This window comes from Dama dama, chromosome 8, assembly GCF_033118175.1.
Source record: "Dama dama isolate Ldn47 chromosome 8, ASM3311817v1, whole genome shotgun sequence".
In the NCBI taxonomy this organism is placed as follows: Eukaryota; Metazoa; Chordata; class Mammalia; order Artiodactyla; family Cervidae; genus Dama; species Dama dama.
In genome coordinates, this window is record NC_083688.1 from 48,786,246 (window position 1) to 48,806,093 (window position 19,848).

Here is a 19,848-nt window from a genome sequence, read left to right on the forward strand (position 1 = left end):
GCATGGCATTTGCTGGTCATCTCTGAGAGGAATCCTAGGAAGCCTTTGCACCTGGCACCGACTCTCCAGCTCCTGCCTCAGCTTCCGCTCAGACTCCAGGCGCAGCTCTTGCTGTTTATTCCGTGCTGAGGTATCATACTGGCTCCTGGCCAACAGCTGCATCTCCTTCTGCAGGTTAGTCATTTCAGACACGAATTTCTGGATACTCAGTGACTGCAGGGCACAAAGGGAGACGGTTGGCGAAGCTGCCCAAGTTTGGGACTTTACATGAGTGGTAAACAGTATGTGGAGATCATCTACCTGTTCATAGTTCTTCCTCTGATACTGATCCTTAATTAGCTCCATCTGCCTCAGTTCTGTTTCTATTTGCTGAAAGTAAATGTGGAAATAACACAGAAAGATAATCAGTGGAGAAACTGGCTTGCTCTTTTTGCCTATAGGATGACAGAAAGAATCCCACACGAGACCTAGTTATCAGTTCCTGCTGGGCTTTTCTTCCATCCAGCCCACTGACGCCAACAGAGCCAAGTCCTATACAGTCCCTGTGGGAGGACAGCCGGGAGCCAGCATGGGGCACTGGCAGCTAATGAGCAGCCGAACATTCAAACAGCAGCATCTTTGCTGGAAAGAGAGACAGCTCCCGCCCCCTGCAAGGCAATCTGCCCACGCCCCAGGTGTAGCTATAATTCCCCGAGGTCACAGGGCAGTGTTAGAGCTCTGACCATCTTCCTCCACCACCACTGCCTGCCTGGATCCTCATCAGATACTAAGAGGGGAGGGGAGACCGAGGGTTTCTCAACAACCTTCATCCTCTCCACGTTCTGAGCATTGTTCGCCTTGGCCGACAAGTGGAGCTTAATCTGGGCCCTCTGGTTCTTTATTTTCTCCTTGCTGCTGTTGAGGAGCTTCTCCAGCTCCGTAAGTTTCTGCCGCAGCTCGCGGTTCGTCCGGGACACTTCCACTGATCTGAAGTTGGCTTCATCAAGGGCTTTCTTCATCTGTGGCACACAAAGGGAAAATGAGAACATTTTAACCTCCCATTCAGTAAGAGAAGGTTAATTTTAGCTGTGTCCCTATATTTTGTTCTCATTGGACTATTCTTTTAAAAAGGAGGTTAAGTGAGGCAGTAAGAGATTTGTGGAGAAACACTCTTAGTGATTTAATGCTAAAAAACACAATCTTTCTTAGAACACAGAAACCATATAAATATATGTTCATCATATATTAAGAGCATGGCTTTTATATCAGACACTTTAACTCTCAACTTCACCACTCACTAGTCAAGTAATTTCAGATAACATCCTTAAGCCCCGGGTTCATCTCTGGAGAACTGTGTGAATAGGCTACCTCATAGGAGTCATGTAACAGTCAAACAAGGTAGAAAAAGAATATAGAGCCTGACACACACTAATTGCTCAGTGATCATTATCATGCTTTAAAGCTTTTTTTTTTTTTAATTAAGCTCATCTCTGTCACTTGTGATGTCATGTTTGGAGAAGTGAAAATAAATTATATGGTAGTTTATGGAATGGCCTTCCCTGGTAGTTCAGCTGGTAAAGAATCTGCCTTCAATGCAGGAGATCCTGGTTTGATTCCTGGGTCAGGAAGATCCCCTGGAGAAGGGATAGGCTACCCACTCCAGTATTCTTGGGTTTCCCTGGTGGCTCAGATGGTCAAGAATCTGCCTGCAATGCGGGAGACCTGGGTTTGATCCCTGGGTTGGGAAGATCTCCTGGAGGAGGGTATGGCAACCCACTCCAGTATTCTTGCCTGGAGAATCCCATGGACAGAGGAGCCTGGTGGGCTGCAGTCCCTGGGATAGCAAAGAATAGGACATGACTGAGCGACTAAGCACACATGTAAATACCTATCAGCTACTGAGTATTGTTGCATGCATTTATTTTTAATTGGAATATAAGTATTTTTATATTATTGCTTTTCTATTGAGGTTTAGTTGATTTATAATATTTTTAGGTATATGAGTGATTAAAATATAGATTATACTGCAGTTGTTATAATTTTTTTTAGATTATATTCCAGCTATATTCCATGTGCTGTATAATATACCCTTATAGCTTATTTATTTTACATAATAATTTGTACTTACTGCTTTTAGAAATTTTAGGAAACTTGCCTTGTGGTAAAATAACAGTGATTATTAATAAAAAACAACACAACGGCCCCAAACAAAATCACTTATGCTAAGCCCTACTGTCACCAAACTTAAACAGTTTTGGCTCTCCCAGAAACGGACTCTCAAACCAGTCAATCAGGAATCGTCTGATCAGCATTAGTTGGGGAATCTGCCTGGTAGACACCTGCCATCCCCTAAAGGAAGTAAGTTTGCTGTAACCCATCTACTCTTCTGCCTAGTTTAACTCTCTTGTTCCTGCTCCCTTCTGCCTATAAGAGTCTTCCATTTTGTACAGCTCCTCGGACTGCCTTCTACTGCAATCAATTGCATAATGTCCAATTCAAACAGATTTTTATTCAAATAAACTCTTAATTTTATTATGCCTCAATTTACCTTTTAACATTACTTAAATCATTTTACAGAGTTCCTCTCCTCCTCTTGTATCCCTGAATTTTTAGGAAGAAGCACCTAAAAAGTACCACTTGATTTTTAGGAAGAAGAGGCAGCTGAGAAGGGAGAAGAAGGGAAGGTGGTATTCTCTATGGCTGGTAAGTGTTTAACACGTCAAAGAAAGAACCAAAATTATTACCTTTTCTCTTTATACTAGCTCATTCCTTCAGCTCCTAAATTCACACTACAGTGTTATTTAGTCTTCTATCACCCAACCAAATTTCTGTTAGATATTACACCATTACCTCAATCACAGCTTTGTCAAAACTGGGTAAGCCTTAAAAACTATCACTTTGTACTATGTTCAGGACTGTTATAATTACTTTTCATATATTTTCCAATTTAATCCTCTAAACCACCTTGGAAAGTAGTTGTGATGATTTCCATTTTATGATCAAGGAAACATTCAGAAATTCCATTTTATGATCAAGGAAACAGACTCAAAAGTTCAGTCATCTGCAGATAGTAAATTACCACACTGCTCTTAAGAGGCAGAGCTGAGGCACTTAAGCAGTGCACCCCGAGGTCCCTCGTGGCTAACTGCTCAAGACAGCTCCCTCTTACCACTGTTCTTTGGTCTCCTGCAAAGTTCATGATCTTCACTGATTCCTGTTAAAAGGGTTTAAACTAAGTATTCTGAACAACTATCTCTGATTAAAGGTTATCTTTAACTTCAGTGTCCATTTTTGTTTCCCACAGAAATTGTTTTTATTATAATATTTATACAGTGCTTTTGTGATTTACAAAGTACCATATAAATAGCTGAATCTGATTTTTGAGACTGCTCCTTGTAAATTGCAAAGCAATGCACTAAATCTGGCAAAATACAGACCAGCCACTCCAGCTAAGTCTTGGAATTATTTTAATTACTCCCTCCCCTTTGCTTATGATACATTTCGTGTATGTTTGATTTTTCTATTAAAAATGGCTTATTTAATTGTTCCCTACTTTCAACAGAACCGCTTTTCTTGGCCCTAATCATCTGAAGCCAAAGTAACTGCTCTAGTTCCCATGAGCCTCTATGTTTCCAGTTTATCTTCATTATTATTTAACTCTCCACCAACAGACTAACCTACTTAAAACTGTGCTTACATCCTTCTCAGAAACCTACAGTGCTTTACTTTTTTTTTTGCTTTACTTTCACCTAACGGTTTCCAGCCAATATTCTGGTAGTTAAGACCATCTACTAGTTGGCTTCCATTAAGCTAGCCCCTCTTTTCTCAGGAATTTCCTAGTCCCTGCTTTAATCAAGACAGGCACATGCTTTTCCTTTGCTCACATACCCTGTTCATTTTTCATTTGCTTATCCTACCCCTGCAAGCTCTGCCAGTCTCAGTCCCATTCTTTGGTCAAGCTTCCCTCCTCCTCCTATCACCCAGCCAGCCTAAAACAAACTTTCCTTTACTCTGAATTCATTTAAAATTGTACATAGCTTCTAAATACCAGAGAGTCTTCTGATGTCTTCCCTACTCATTTCATGTAAGAGTGGAGGTGACAAATAAGGGGTCATTTAGAACAGACCACGTTTTCTACTGTATGCCTTTAAATATGCCTCTCAGGAGAAGGTAGGTGCATGATGGATGCTAGTGAAGAGAACTGAGGAGATAGGTGAGTTGCTATCTGTCTAGCAGATGGCAGTCTTCTCCTTTCTCTTTACCACTCAAGTTATTATTCTCCAAGGGGAAGACTATCATCAAGGCATCCCTTCACTGGGCAGATAACTGTATATCAAACAGCTTAGAGCTGCATCTCACTTGCTGGTGAAAGGAGGACTAGAACAGCTAAGGAACAACAGCAGCCGTTCTCAGGAACCCTCTCGCTGGCAACCACCTAGAGGACGGATGTTGTGTCTTTTGGTCATGTGCCTCCATACCTCAGTCACTTCCCGCTGTGCTGCTTTCTTGGCAGTTTCTCTCTCAATTTGAAACTGCTTTCTTAGAGCATCTATGCGTTCAGCATGCAATTCTGCTTCTATTTTGGATTCTTCACTCATCCGTTCTCTGTTTTGAAAAAGAGAGATTTAAATCACCTTTAGAAAACATCTTAGGCAGTATGATTTACAACTGAGCAGATCAGTCACCATGTGAAATCAGTGATCTGGAACTCATTAACAGAAAGAAAAATAAGCATTTACCTACAGCCTTAAAAAAACAAAGTCATTAATATAAAGAGATCCACCCTTAAGAATGAAACACATATTCTTGTTTTAACCAATACTGAATAGTCTGGAGCCAGCAACATTTCACCAGAATATAAAATTTGTACAGATTACAAACATGAAAAATACCCTCTTAGCTTTAGCTTATATAAATATGCTCTGCTATATCAATATGTTCACTCCATGTGCACAATATATTTCCCTTGGGTATAAATTTTCATGGGATGTTGTTAATATCTAAATCATATTTGCCTAGATACAGTTTAAGAAAAAAAGTCTAGTGGCTTGACTTGAATTAGAAGGATTTGAGCTAACTAATCTCAGGGCAAAATGGAAAACAATTAACGGTCGAACATCTGCTTAAATGGAATTATCCCACTCCTGGAGGGGTTATTTCCATCCAGGCTTCTGTTGTTCCTTTTCCAAATCATGCCTTTAAAGGACACATAAGCATCTGATAGAAAAGGTTTGGCAGAAATGTGTATATGTCCCTCCCGAATTGGTTTAACCTTCATGTATGGGGAAGATCAACACCAGATGAGGGAAGAGCTGAAGAGGACCGTATCCCAACCAGCATCCTCTGCTGTTTAGCTATGCCTGTCTCCTTCACGTAGTTCTGCAAGAGGACCAGCTCAAAGTAGGGAAAAAGCTTTAAGTGGTTTATGTGAATGAGCCAGACTTACTCTCCCAGAGGCTCTTCCCTAATTTCACTGTGACTATACTGCTCTTACTTAAAGGTTTCCAAATTCTGTCGCTCAAGTTCTTTGTTTTCCAATTTCTCTTGAACATGATCAAGCTTTGTTTGTAGGTGATTATTTGTCTGGAGAGCTTGCTCCAGGCTCATAGCCAGTTTCCTGTTGTCTTCTCTAGCTACATCTAGAGCTTTTTGTAGAGGTTCCATCTGAAAAAGAAGATTGTTTTTAATCCTGTTGTTCCACTGTAAAAGATACTAGAAGTACATAACACTGTATATTCCCTCTTTAAACTTTGAAACAATAATTACTTGGAACCAGAAACAAAGACTCCAGAGGCCTGGGGTATGTATAAGTGAGAACTCATTACAGATAGCGCTTAGTGGGCTCTTAGAAGGTGATGGGAAGGGTATGCTCCACTGGTCACTACAGAGTTTTCGAAAACAGAACCAACTTATTTATCCTAATTTCTAAAATTTTAAATTAGTTAAATTCCCCTTCTTGATTCTTTAACCTCACCACCTACAGAGATACGGACTGGCAACTGCTCCTTGTATATTCCTCTAGAAAAAGCTTATTCATATGAAATATCCCTGTGTATTTTACATGTGTACATATGTGTAGATACATATTTATATATGTATATACCTAGGAATGGATGTGTTTCCTTATTTAGTGGGACTACCCTACTTCTAACTTATGTTATTTTCTAAGCCCCTTAACATTTGCAATACCTTACGCATTAATATATGAAAAGAATGTAGACCATATAAGACAAGAAGAATTAGGCATAACTATGGTCCTGGTTTGCTAAACGACTCACTGCAAGATTATAGACCAGTTTCCCATTTGGGAATATGTATTGTTCAAAACTCAGACTTGAATGGGAAGGAAATTTACCTGATTATTTTACTCCATTTTTCCAAAACAGTGCTATCCCAATAAAATGAAAAAAACAAAACAAAACACTAACATTATCATCCATAAAAACCTGGCTCCCACCTCACTGTTGTGCTGGGCATCCACAACAAGCATTCTGGCCTGCCACTGGTCCACTTCTGCTTCCAGCTTCTGTACCCGCTGCTGATTTAGGGCCCTAAAGATGGAGAGCGCAGAGAAAGTGACCACTTTCTAGAAATGGAAAGCACCATCTAGAAATGATACCACTGGGACATGCAGGGCACTCTTCCAGGAAGCCGAAATGGCATTAGGTCATGGGCTACAGATGCTCAGAATATCTGAGAGCTGGCAGGTGATAATCTGCAACCCCAGCATCAGAGTAAGAAACTAATTCTCCTGGGGATTAAAAATCTGTCCCATCTCTATGATTCAATTTTGCTTGGTATATTAAACTATCAGTACATGTTAATGACTAAGTGAAAACTGGGTAATTTTATACTATATACTATATATATATATATGTGTGTGTGTGTGTGTGTATATATATATATATATATATATATATATCACTGGCACAAAAATGTATCACTTCTAGATGGACTGGCTTACTCTTGAGATTTCTGCTTTTTACCTAGAATTTTACTGTGAACAGTAAACTGTTTTTAACACCATCCCCTTGATTTCTTTAAGTTCAGAGGTAACACTGATTCATAATGAAAAAAAAAAAACTTAGCATGATGAAGAATATAAAAGTCAATAATTCTCCCATAACACAGAGGAAATATGTACCAGTAATACATTATACTTAGAGGCCTTATTGAACTCAAACCATTTGTTCATTAACCTAAACAGGAAATGTGCATATAATTTTTGAAACATCCAAAGGAGTTCTCTTACAGCTGAAAGTAGTTCTCAGAATGATTCCTCTAAAATAATTTATCAAATAGTATACTAATAAATGGATAATTAATTCAAAATGAAAGTAGATGCCTGGCTTTAATAATCTTGACAATTACTATTCTGTAGACCCAAGGGCAGCTTTAAATGGTGTAGAAAACAGCAAGGATAAGACAGCATTTATCACGTGAACTGCTGGAATACATATTAATTTACACTACTACAGAATATGTGAATTTTTGGACATCATTTTTATAATTCCAGATTCTCCCAAATGTGCTAGTTCTTTAAGTACCATTTCACTACTTTTTTCATAAAGGAAGCAATATAAAGTGACTGCTGCTTGGTCACACACTGTTCCTTACTACAACACAGCAGAAAAGTATAAGTACAAAGACAAAAATCTCTGGTACCTTTCTTTCTTGAGGCCTGCAATCTCTGAATCCCTCCGGCCAAGCTCTATTTGCACTTTTTCCAGAGCACCTTGCATCTTACTGTGAGAAGCCAACACATTCTCTAACATGATTGTCACTTTGCAGTTGTCTTCTTTGGCTTCTGCCAGTTGTCGCTGAAAGTTTCCCACCTAATAGAAGATGAAATAAGACAATGTTTTGATCCGGTCTAGTTATTCTTCTGGAATTCCATCACATCCACTAGCTTTGTTCGTAGTGATGCTTTCTAAGGCCCACTTGACTTCACATTCCAGGATGTCTGGCTCTAGGTGAGTGATCACACCATCGTGATTATCTGGGTCGTGAAGATCTTTTTTGTACAGTTCTTCTGTGTATTCTTGCCACCTCTTCTTAATATCTTCTGCTTCTGTTAGGTCCATACCATTTGTGTCCTTTATTGAGCCCATTTTTGCATGAAATGTTCCCTTGGTATCTCTAATTTTCTTGAAGAGATTTCTAGTCTTTCCCATTCTGTTGTTTTCCTCTATTTCTTTGCATTGATCGCTGAGGCTTTCTTGTCTCTCCTGGCTTTTCTTTGGAACTCTGCATTCAAATGGGAATATCTTTCCTTTTCTCCTTTGCTTTTAGCTTCTCTTCGCTTCACAGCTATTTGTAAGGCCTCCTCAGACAACCATTTTGCCTTTTTGCATTTCTTTTCCATGGGGATGGTCTTGATCCCTGTCTCCTGTACAATATCACGAACCTCCGTCCATAGTTCATCAGGCTCTCTGTCTATCAAATCTAGTCCCTTAAATCTATTTCTCACTTCCACTGTATATTCATAAGGGATTTGATTTAGGTCATACCTGACCTAATGGTCTAGTGGTTATCCCTACTTTCTTCAGTTTAAGTCTGAATTTGGCAATAAGGAGTTCATGATCTGAGCCACAGTCAGCTCCAGGTCTTGTTGTTGCTGACTGTATAGAGCTTCTCCATCTTTGGCTGCAAAGAATATAATCAATCTGATTTCGGTGTTGACCATCTGGTGATGTCCACGTGTAGAGTCTTCTCTTGTGTTGTTGGAAGAGGGTGTTTGCTATGACCAGTGCGTTCTCTTGGCAACTCTATTAGCCTTTGCCCTGCTTCATTCCGTACTCCAAGGCCAAATTTGCCTGTTACTCCAGGTGTTTCTTGACTTCCTACTTTTGCATTCCAGTCCCCTACAATGAAAAGGACATCTTTTTTGGGTGTTAGTTCCAAAAGGTCTTGTAGGTCTTCATAGAACCGTTCAACTTCAGCTTCTTCAGCGTTACTGGTCGGGGCATAGGCTTGGATTACCATGATATTGAATGGTTTGCCTTGGAAACAAACAGAGATCATGCTGTCGTTTTTGAGATTGCATCCAAGTACTGCATTTCGGACTCTTTTGTTGACTATGATGGCTACTCCATTTCTTCTAAGGGATTCCTGCCCACAGTAGTAGATATAATGGTCATCTGAGTTAAATTCACCCATTCCAGTCCATTTTAGTTCACTGATTCCTAGAATGTCGACATTCACTCTTGCCATCTCCTGTTTGACCACTTCCAATTTGCCTTGATTCATGGACCTAACATTCCAGGTTCCTATGCAATATTGCTCTTTACGGCATCAGACCTTGCTTCTATCACCAGTCCCATCCACAACTTGGTATTGTTTTTGCTTTGGCTCCATCCCTTCATTCTTTCTGGAGTTATTAATCACAATGGTGTGATCACTCACCTAGAGCCAGACATCCTGGAATGTGAAGTCAAGTGGGCCTTAGAAAGCATCACTACAAACAAAGCTAGTGGATGTGATGGAATTCCAGTTGAGCTATTTCAAATCCTGAAAGATGATGCTGTGAAAGTGCTGCACTCAATATGCCAGCAAATATGGAAAACTCAGCAGTGGCCACAGGACTGGAAAAGGTCAGTTTTCACTCCAATCCCTAAGAAAGGAAATCCCAAAGAATGCTCAAACTACTGCACAATTGCACTCATCTCACACGCTAGTAAAGTAATGCTCAAAATTCTCCACGCCAGGCTTCAGCAATACGTGAACCGAGAACTTCCAGATGTTCAAGCTGGTTTTAGAAAAGGCAGAGGAACCAGAGATCAAATTGCCAACATCTGCTGGATCATCAAAAAAGCAAGAGAGTTCCAGAAAAACATCTATTTCTGCTTTATTGACTACGCCAAAGCCTTTGACTATGTGGATCACAATTGTGGAAAATTCTGAAGGAGATGGGAATACCAGACTGCCTGATCTGCCTCTTGAGAAACCTGTATGCAGGTTAGGAAGCAACAGTTAGAACTGGACATGGAACAACAGACTGGTTCTCAATAGGAAAAGGAGTACATCAAGGCTGTGTATTGTCACCCTGCTTATTTAACTTATATGCAGCGTACATCATGAGAAACGCTGGGCTGGAAGAAGCACAAGCTGGAGTCAAGATTGCTGGGAGAAATATCAATAACCTCAGATATGCAGATGACACCACCCTTATGGCAGAAAGTGAAGAGAAACTAAAAAGACTCTTGATGAAAGTGAAAGAGGAGAGTGAAAAAGTTGGCTTAAAGCTCAACATTCAGAAAACTAAGATCATGGCATCCGGTCCCATCACTTCATGGGAAACAGACGGGGAGACAGTGGAAACAGTGTCAGACTTTATTTTTTTGGGCTCCAAAATCACTGCAGATGGTGACTGCAGCCATGAAATTAAAAGACGCTTACTCCTTGGATGGAAAGTTATGATCAACCTAGATAGCATATTAAAAAGCAGAGACATTACTTTGCCAACAAAGGTCTGTCTGGTCAGACCTATGGTTTTTCCAGTGGTCATGTATGGATGTGAGAGTTGGACTGTGAAGAAAGCTGAGCGCCAAAAAATTGATGCTTTTGAACTATGGTGTTGGAGAAGACTCTTGAGAGTCCCTTGGACTGCAAGGAGATCCAGCCAGTCCATCCTGAAGGAGATCAGTCCTGGGTGTTCACTGGAAGGACTGATGCTAAAGCTGAAACTCCAATACTTTGGCTACCTCATGCGAAGAGTTGACTCATTGGAAAGACCCTGATGCTGGGAGGGATTGGGGGCAAGAGGAGAAGGGGACGACAGAGGATGAGATGGCTGGATGGCATCACCAACTCGATGGGCATGAGTTTGAGTAAACTCTGGGAGTTTTTGATGGACAGGGAGGCCTGGCGTGCTGCGATTCATGGGGTTGCAAAGAGTCGGACATGACTGAGCGACTGAAATGAACTGAACTGAACTGAGTTATTCTTCTACTGCTGAGTCCTGTGACTGCTAGAAGAGTATCGAAACCAGGTCTGGTACAATGCTAAGAGGAATAAGTGTGTATATATAAATATATTTTTTTTCTTTTTAAATCAAAGCTGTTTTATTTAAATAAACAAGAGAATATAAAATTCTTAAATTCATTTACAATTCCACAGAAATTTTCCACAGGTAGGTGTGAGGTATGCTTCTACTATGTTTTATTTTTATTTTTAATTGAAGGATAATTGCTTTAAAGTATATTTTATTTTTATTTTGTTTATTGAGTTATTCTGACTTTGAGAAAAAGAAAACGAGACCCCAGATCCTATGGCTCCAGTTATAAAGTTTGCAGTGCTTCCTGACTATTGTCATATCCCAGCACACACATCAGTATTAACGAGAGACATAAGGACCGACAACTTCTTGGGTCTGGAGGTAGTCCCAGCGTGGCCCATACAGGCCCTGCTCAGCTAATCTTACCATGAGCTCAGAAGATAACACCTCTGAAGACCATCAGAATGATCTGAGGGAAAAAAGAACATGAGGGAGAGTGGGAGCCGCTGAAGAATGGCGTTAAGTCACAGCCCTCCTCAGAGGGGAAGGAGTCTGGGATGTGACCTCTCCTCCCACCGAGAACACACACTGTTAAGAAGAAAGCACTATGTGATTTAACATAGATTCATAACAAAGTCTTATCACATTAATAAGACATAAGTAGGTGGCTATTATTAGCAAGGTCAGATGTGTTCAACAACAAAAAAAAGACCTTTGATTAAGAAAGAAAAAAACCCACTGTGAGTTAAATCATCTATTTTTAAGGGAATTTTAAAGGTTTTTCTAAAGTTATCTTTCCTTTAGAAAAGAAAATTCTCCTCTGATCAATCCTCTTTTTTTTTTAAACTAAGGTAACAAGAAATGAAAGAACGTGGCTCATAAAAATTTCAGAAGCGCTTCATGTCAGTTACAGACTTCACAAAGGGGTGATGTCTTGCCTTCTTGTTCTCCCTGTCCTCCAGAGTTTCAAGGTCCCCTTTCAACTTCTGACTCTCTTTCAGGGCTGCATCACGACCCTTCACTGCTTGTGAAAGCTCCTCTTCATTCTTTTCGAGAAGGGATTTCACCTGAGCAGAAAAGAAAGAAACGATAATAAATGACTTTCCCAAAGCACAATCAGCAGTTAGAACGTCCTGCGCTTAAGTCGCTCAGTCCTGTCCGACTCTTTATGACCTCATCGACTGTTAGCCTGCCGGGCTTCTCTTCCATGGGGATTCTCCAGGCTAGAATACTGGAGGGGGTTGCCATGTCCTCCCCTCCAGGGGATCTTCCCAATCCAGGGATTAAACCCAGGTCTCCCTCATTGCAGGCAGATTCTTTACCATCTGAGTCATCAGGGAAGCTCTGGTTAGAATAAGACACAGTAATTTAGAAGCCAAATTTAAAATGTTTAATTAAATATGCTTATCTATAACTGCAAATAAAAACTAGCTCTAGTAGCTGTTTTTCCCCTTAAAACTACAAAGGAAAAAAAAAATCTGTTAATAAACATGGGCAAATCTCTAATATATATGTCAATATGAAAAGCCTGGAATGAAGGATAAGGGAGATAAGACTATGATTATGATGGCTATTGTATGGCACAAGGAACTCTCCTCAGTACTCTGTAATGACCTACATGGGAAAAGAGTGGATGTATGCATCACCGATTCACTCTGCTGTATACCAGGAACATAACACTGAAAATCAACTATATACCAACAAAAACCTTAAAATACTAAACAAACAAACACACAAAAAAACCCTCTGAAGGTAAGATGAAAACTGGGGGAGAAATTGGTTATCACAGAATTTGAAAATATGATGTAAATTAACATAATACATAATAAAAGCAGATGAGTAAGTATCAAATAGTGTCAAGAAAATAGTTATAAAAGTGTTCTAAATAGTGTTCTAATCCTAATTAAAAGTATTACAATTTTACATCCCTGAAACACTTTCAGTGTATCTACAGAATCACTTCAGATCATCATACTATCTTAAATACTACTCTTAAAAAAAAGATTTTATCTTGAAATAATTATAGACTCACAGGATGTTACAAAACTAGTAACAGTTAGTCAGATTAACCGGACTACAAAAGTTACAGTTTTCACCATTTTTTAACCTACATTCATCTGTGTATGCACACATACATATAACTCTATGTAATCTGATCCCACGCACAGATTCCAGTGACCACCACCACAGTCAAGATACAGAACTGCCCCACTGCCACAAAGAACTCACTTGTACTATTTCTTTGGGTTCATGTCCTCCCCAAATCCATTCCATACTCCTTGGCAACCACTAACTTGTTATCTATCTTTATTGTTTTTGTCATTTCAAGAATGTCATTTTAAATACTTTAAAATAATTACTTATACAAAAATTAACATTTTTAAAAACAGCCATACTGGGATATAGCTGACATAGAGTAAGTTGTGTACATTTAACATGTACAATTTGAAATATGTATAAGCTCTTAAAATCATCATCACAATAATGAACAATTTCCATTAACAACTTCCCCTATGCCTTTTAGTAATCAACCCCATTCTCTCTCTCCCTGTTCCTACATGTCCACCCAAGGCCTCCACTGGCCTATTTTCTGTCACAATAAATTCATTTTTATTTCCTAGAATTTTATATAAATGAGGTATTTTATGTACAGTAAGTCCCCTATATACAAATGAGCTCTAAGAACGTGTTCATAAGTTCAATTTGTTCTTAAGTCCAACTGTTAGTCTGGGTACCCAACTAACACAACCAGCTATGCAGTACTGTACTTTAATAGGTTTATAATACTCTTCAGACAATACATAGAGAACAAGCAAACAAAAATACTTCTAACCTTACAGTATAGTGCCTTGAAAAGCACAGTAGAACAGCAGCTGGCATACAGGGGCTGACTGGCATCAAGTGAACAGGTGAGAACTGGCTGGAAGAGGGAGTGGAGGTGGGAGATGGTTAAGAGCTAAAGGCTCATCAGCAGGAGACAGAGGGCAAGCTGCAGTTTCCCTCATGCCTGGCACAGATGGCACAGGTTCTGGTTGTGTGCTCGATTCATTTCCAGCTACGCTCTTGAAAAAATGATCCAGTGACATCTGGGTAGTGTTAGTCACTCAGTCGTATCTGACTTTTTGTGATCCCATGGGCTGTAGCCTGGCAGGCCTCTTTTCACGGGATTCTCCAGGCAAGAATACTGGAGTGGGTTGCCATTCCCTTCTCCAGAGGATCTTACCGACCCAGGGATTGAACACAGGTCTCCTGCATTGTAGGCAGACTCTTTACCGCCTGAGCTACAGGGTCATAGCTCTTTGGTAGCACTGGACTCTTTGGTAGCACAGCCATGAAATTAAAAGATGCTTGCTCCTTGGAAGAAAAGTTATGACCAAGTTAGACAGCATATTAAAAAGCAGAGACATTACTTTGCCAACAAAGGCCCTTCTAGTCAAGTTATAGTTTTTCTAGTAGTCATGTATAGATGTGACAAATGGAATAATAAAGAAAGCTGAGCACCAAAGAATTGATGCTTTTGAACTGTGGTGTTGTTGAAGACTCTTGAGAGTCCCTTGGACTACATGGAGATCCAACTAGCCCATCCTAAAGGAAATCAGTCCTAAATATTCATTGGAAGGACTGATGCTGAAGCTGCTACTCCAATACTTCGAGTCTGGCCGCCTGACGCGAAGAACTGACTCATTGGAAAAGACCCTGACGCTGGGAAAGACTGAAGGCAGGAGGAAAAGGGCATGACAGAAGTTGAGACAGTTGGATGGCATCACCGACTCAATGGACATGAGTTTGAGTAAACTCCGGGAGTTGGTGATGGATGGGAGGCCTGGCGTGCTGCAGTCCATGGAGTCGCAAAGAGTCGGACACAAATGAGCAACTAAACTGGACTGAACTGGACTGTATTCTGAACAGCTGCTGCAGACTTCAAGTACCAGCCTACATTCAAACCCTGTGCTGCCTCAAATAGAACTAACCTTCATGACTGGACACGTGAACGCAAGTTTGAAAGTTCACAACTTGAAGATTCGTATGTAGGGGATGTACTATACTCATTTTTGAATGGTTTGTTTTACTCAGCACAGTTAAGATTCACTCAATCTTCTGCATGTATCAATAGTTCTTCCTTCCTGTTGCTGAACAGTATTCTGCTAGACACGTGAGTTGTTCCAGTTTTCTGTTCTATTCAGTCGCTCACTCGTGTCTGACTCTTTGTAACACTATGGACTGCAGTATACCAGGCTTCCCTGTCCTTCACCATCTCCTGGAGCTTGCTCAAACTCATGTCCATTGAGTCAGTGATGCCATCCAACCATCTGGTCCTCTGTTGCCCCCTTCTCCTGCCTTCAATCTTTCCCAACATCAGGGTCTTTTCCAATGAGTAGGCTCTTCACATCAGGCGACCAAAGTATTGAAGCTTCAACATCAGTCCTTCCAATGAATATTCAGGGTTGATTATGTTTAGGATCAACTGGTTTGATCTCCTTGCAGTCCAAGGGACTCTCAAGAATCTTCTCCAATACCACAGTTTGAAGGCATCAATTCTTTGGCATGCAGCCTTTTTTATTGTCCAGCTCTCACACCTGTACATGACTACTGGAAAAAACAAAGCTTTAACTATACAGACCTTTGTCGGCCAAGTGATTTCCCTTCTTTTTAATAGGCTGTCTAGGTTTGTCGTAGCTTTTCTTCCAAGGAGAAAGTGTCTTTTCATTTCATGGCTGCAGTCACCATTTGTAGTGATTCTGGAGCCCAAGAAAATAAAGTCTGTCACTGTTTGCCCATCTATTTGCCATGAAGTGATAGTTTTAAGCTATTACAAATAGAATTGCTTTGAGCAGTTGTATACACATCTTTGTGTAGATATAAACTTTCACTTATCTTTGGTAAATACATAGGGGTGGAAGAGATAGGTCATATGGTAGTAATATGTTTCATTTGAAAAAAAAAAATTGGCTGCACCAGGTCTTAGTTATGGCATGTGGGATCTAGTTCCCTGACCAGGGATGGAACCCGGCCCCCCTGTATTGGGATTGCAGAATCTTAGCCACTGGACCACCAGGGAAGTCCCCTGTTTCACTTTTAAAGAAACTACCAAACTACTTTCCAAAATGGCTGATTTCACACTCCCTTCAACAATGTATGAGAGCTCCTCCATATCTTCACTAACACTTGGTACAATCAGTTTTTCAATGTTAAACATTCTACTAGTATGTGGTGGGCTTCCCCGGTGGTGCTAGTGGTAAAGAATCCACCTGCTAAGGCAGGAGATGCAAGAGATGCGGATTGATCCCTGGGTCCAGAAGATCCCCTGAAGGTGAAAGTGAAAGTGTTAGTTGCTCAGTCGTGTCTGACTCTTTGTGACTCCACAGACTGTAGTCCTCACCAGGCTCTCCTGTCCATGGAATTCTCCAGGCGAGAATACTGGAGTGGACCGCCATTTCCTTCTTCAGGGGATCTTCTCGACCCTGGGATCAAACCTGGGTCTCTCACATTATAGGCAGATTCTTTACTGTCTGGTAACCCACTCCAGTATTCTTGCCTGGAAAATTCCATGGGCAGAGAAGCCTGGAGGGCTATAGTTCATGGGGTCATAAAGAGTCGGACGTGACTGAACACACACCCACACCAGTGTGAGGCAGTATTTCACTGTGGTGTTAATTTGCATTTCCCTGATGCCTGATGTTTAACATCTTTTCAAGTTCTTATTTATATCCACGTATCTTTTTACTGAAATATATGTTCAAATACTTTGCCTCTTCTTTTTCCAAACTGCTTCCTTCTTACTGAGTTTTGTGATTTTAATAAATTCTGGAGACAACACTTTCATCACATATGTGATTTGCAGTTGTTTCTTCTCCCAGCCTGTAGCTTATCTCATTTTCTTAACAATGTCTTTGAAGAGCATAAGCTGTCATTTCTCTTTTTGCCTTCCCTTATGGATCATGCTTTTGATGTCAAATCTAAGAAATCTTTGTGTAATTCAAGATTACAAAGCTTTCTTCCAATGTTTTCTTCTGGAAGTTTTAAAGTTTTAGGTTTTCCCTTTAGGGTTCTCATCCATTTTAATTTTTATATACGGTAAGAGGTACAGATCAAAGGTATTTTGTTTTTTGTTTTTGCATGTGACACACAATTGCTTCAGCACCGCTTGCTGAAAAGACCATCCTTTGTCCACTTTTGCTTTTGTTGAAAATAAAATGTGCATAAAATTATTCAAGATAGGTATCACATTCACATTATTTTTAAGATACAAAAGGATACAGTAAAAAATCTCCCAGCCACCCAGTTTCCTTTTTTGAAAATAACATTGCTAATTTATTACAATTCATTTTAGAGATACTCTTCGCAAAGGTGAACACATGTATATATTCTTCATCCTCCCAACCCTTTTGCCCACAAAAAGTGAAATATTTTGTGCACTCTTCTGAACCTTGTTTTAACCTACGTTAAGATATTTATATATCTTATATTTAAAATCTGAAGATATTTATATATCTTATGTATCTGAAGATATATATATATAAAATATATATTTGTATATCTTAATGCATCTTATATATTGTGTGTGTGTGCTAAGTCCCTTCAGTCATGTCCGACTCTCTGCGACCTTACTGACTGTAGGCCACCAGGCTCCTCTGTGAAAAAGTGAAAGTGTTAGTCACTCAATAGTGTTTGATTTTTGTGTTGTGACCCCATGGATCGTGCCTGCCAGGCTCCTCTGTCCATGGAATTCTCCAGGCAAGAATACTGGACTGGGTATAGCCATTCCCTTCTCCAGGGGATCCTCCCAACCCAGGGATCAGACCCAGGGGTCGAATCTGGGTCTCCTGCATTGCAGGCAGATTCTTTACCATCTGAGCCACCAGGGAAGCCCAAGAAATAAAAGTAAATAAAGCCAAATTGTCCTTTGTGGGAAGAGGGCACTCCAAACATCAACAAAGAATGCCTTTTCCCCACATCTCCCTCAACATTATACTTCCCTATAACTTTTAACGTGTAACATTTAAAATATTTTTTCTGTAGGGATCCAAGCATGGTACAAAAGATGCTAACTTAGACGTTTTGAAAACCTATTGAATGGGAAAAATACATTAAGAAGAATATAGTTTTTACAGTTTTACCAGTGTTTATATAAATATGAAATGGCCGCTATCTAAAGTACTTAACAAAAATATCTAAACAGTAGTCAACTCTAAGACAAGTTAGAGTACTTTCTGTTTTTAAATAGGAAACATAGATAGATACTCTGGTAAGTTTTTTTGGGGAAATATATGCCAGCATCCAAGATATTAGGGCTCCTATTTATGTACTTCTACTTTAAAATCAGCCTTTATCCAAACATTTTACTGTAAATGTTAAGATTATTAACACACTAATTTTTAAGAAATAGAAAATTAGATTTAAAAAATCTCAATGGTTAGTGTTAAGCCTAATTGGACATTTCTGTGTCCAAAAGAAAAATTAAGTATAAGATAGCCAGAATGATGGTTTCAATCTACATTAGTCTATCCTGTTTGAGAAGAAGTTTGTTTCCTTGTTACTACGCACATCTCTAAACTTTATCTCTCTAGATGTTACTACTTTTCTTCATTGTTGTATAAATCTGAAATTTCGTTATGATTTCTGGTCTTCACTTACCGAATCTCGATTAAGAAAATTTGGTGACTCATCATTTATTAATGGTCTTGAGGCAAGAATGTCTATTTTACCTTCTAGTCTTCCCTCCATGGTTTTAATGGCATTCAAAAGAGTCTTTAGAGAGATCCTAGAGTCGCCAATCTCCTGAGGAGACCTCACGGAAGCCAGGGTGGGTGCAAAGGTCACACGGCGTGTGGGGTTCGGCGCGACACTGGGCAAACCAACCGAGGGAGTCCGCTCCTTCACACTGTTTCCGGGAGGCCTGTAGCTTTCAAGGAATCTCGAAGAAGCAGGCCTCTCCGGAGATTTCCTTCTTCTTGGAGGCATCACCAATTGAGAAAAACAAATCAACTAAACCTACGATTATTTCTCAATGAGCGCCCCGTTAACTGTGAGAAGCAACACAATGTTTTAAACAAAGCTGTGATGGAAAATATACTTAAAAATGTGTCCTTTGCTTTCAGAATGAAAAAAAAATACCAGAATGAAGTATGTGCTGGTGAAGAAAGAAAGCGTATCTAACGAAGCCCCCTTTACCAGTGAAGTCAGATGGTCAGAACGTTAGCAGCATTCCATCTGAAGACACATTCTAGTTCCTTGGTTACCAGAGGTATAACACACACAAACGTTACAGACACAGACATTACACATGCTAACACTGAGTGTTACGAATTAAAAATAAACAGATAATGTGGTAAACTGTAAATCACTGAAATGAGTCACTTTTTTTTACTAACACATATTCCTGGATTGTTTTCTTCACTAAATGCTTTATATCCTAAATGTTTATTTGCCTAATTTTCTCTTCATCTGTTAAAGTATTATGTGACTTATTACAGGTCTTCAGTCTCAATAGCCACGATGCAGACAAGTAAGCACCTTCACTACTAATACCTCTTTCAAGTGCGCTGTTGTGGGTCTTGCTGGCACCAAGTTCTCTTTGCCTATAACTAAAAAATCAAAGATACTTGTTCCTCACATCGGCCAAAAGTTTTAAGCCTCACATCAAAGAAACCCACTTTCTCTATGAACAACATGATTCTTGATGCTTTCATCATAATAATGCTCCCTAAGGATGCTCCCAATACAATCTATTTTGTTTCTGAAAGCCATAATCTTCTATAATAAAATCTAATGAGGACATTCCTAATCCTCCAGTTAGAGCATAAGCAAGCTGAATGTCCCGATCCTGATTCTGGCATCTTTCTGAAACCCTCTAGGATGAAGCGGAACTTTGT

At 39.8% G+C, this 19,848-nt stretch overlaps 1 protein-coding gene and 1 long non-coding RNA gene across 3 annotated transcripts in view; one reads left to right on the forward strand and one right to left on the reverse strand.

Moving 5' to 3' along the window:
• The window catches only part of CCDC150 (coiled-coil domain containing 150), a 94,114-nt gene that overhangs the window by 4,413 nt on the left and 69,853 nt on the right, over positions 1-19,848 (reverse strand). The window contains exons 17-24 of one of the 2 annotated variants that reach the window (XM_061149097.1): positions 11,914-12,042; positions 7,645-7,814; positions 6,437-6,530; positions 5,474-5,643; positions 4,458-4,584; positions 804-998; positions 301-369; positions 52-213 (exon numbers count right to left, since the gene is read on the reverse strand). In XM_061149097.1, coding sequence (XP_061005080.1) covers positions 52-213; positions 301-369; positions 804-998; positions 4,458-4,584; positions 5,474-5,643; positions 6,437-6,530; positions 7,645-7,814; positions 11,914-12,042 — 1,116 coding nt within the window. Of the gene's footprint in view, positions 1-51; positions 214-300; positions 370-803; positions 999-4,457; positions 4,585-5,473; positions 5,644-6,436; positions 6,531-7,644; positions 7,815-11,913; positions 12,043-18,610; positions 18,938-19,848 lie in introns of those variants that run through there. The other variant, XM_061149098.1, reaches the window with a different exon arrangement.
• LOC133061018 (uncharacterized) lies at positions 91-19,291 on the forward strand. Its single transcript, XR_009693890.1, has 3 exons — positions 91-174; positions 2,628-2,682; positions 19,075-19,291. It is a non-coding gene; the product is annotated as an uncharacterized LOC133061018 (long non-coding RNA).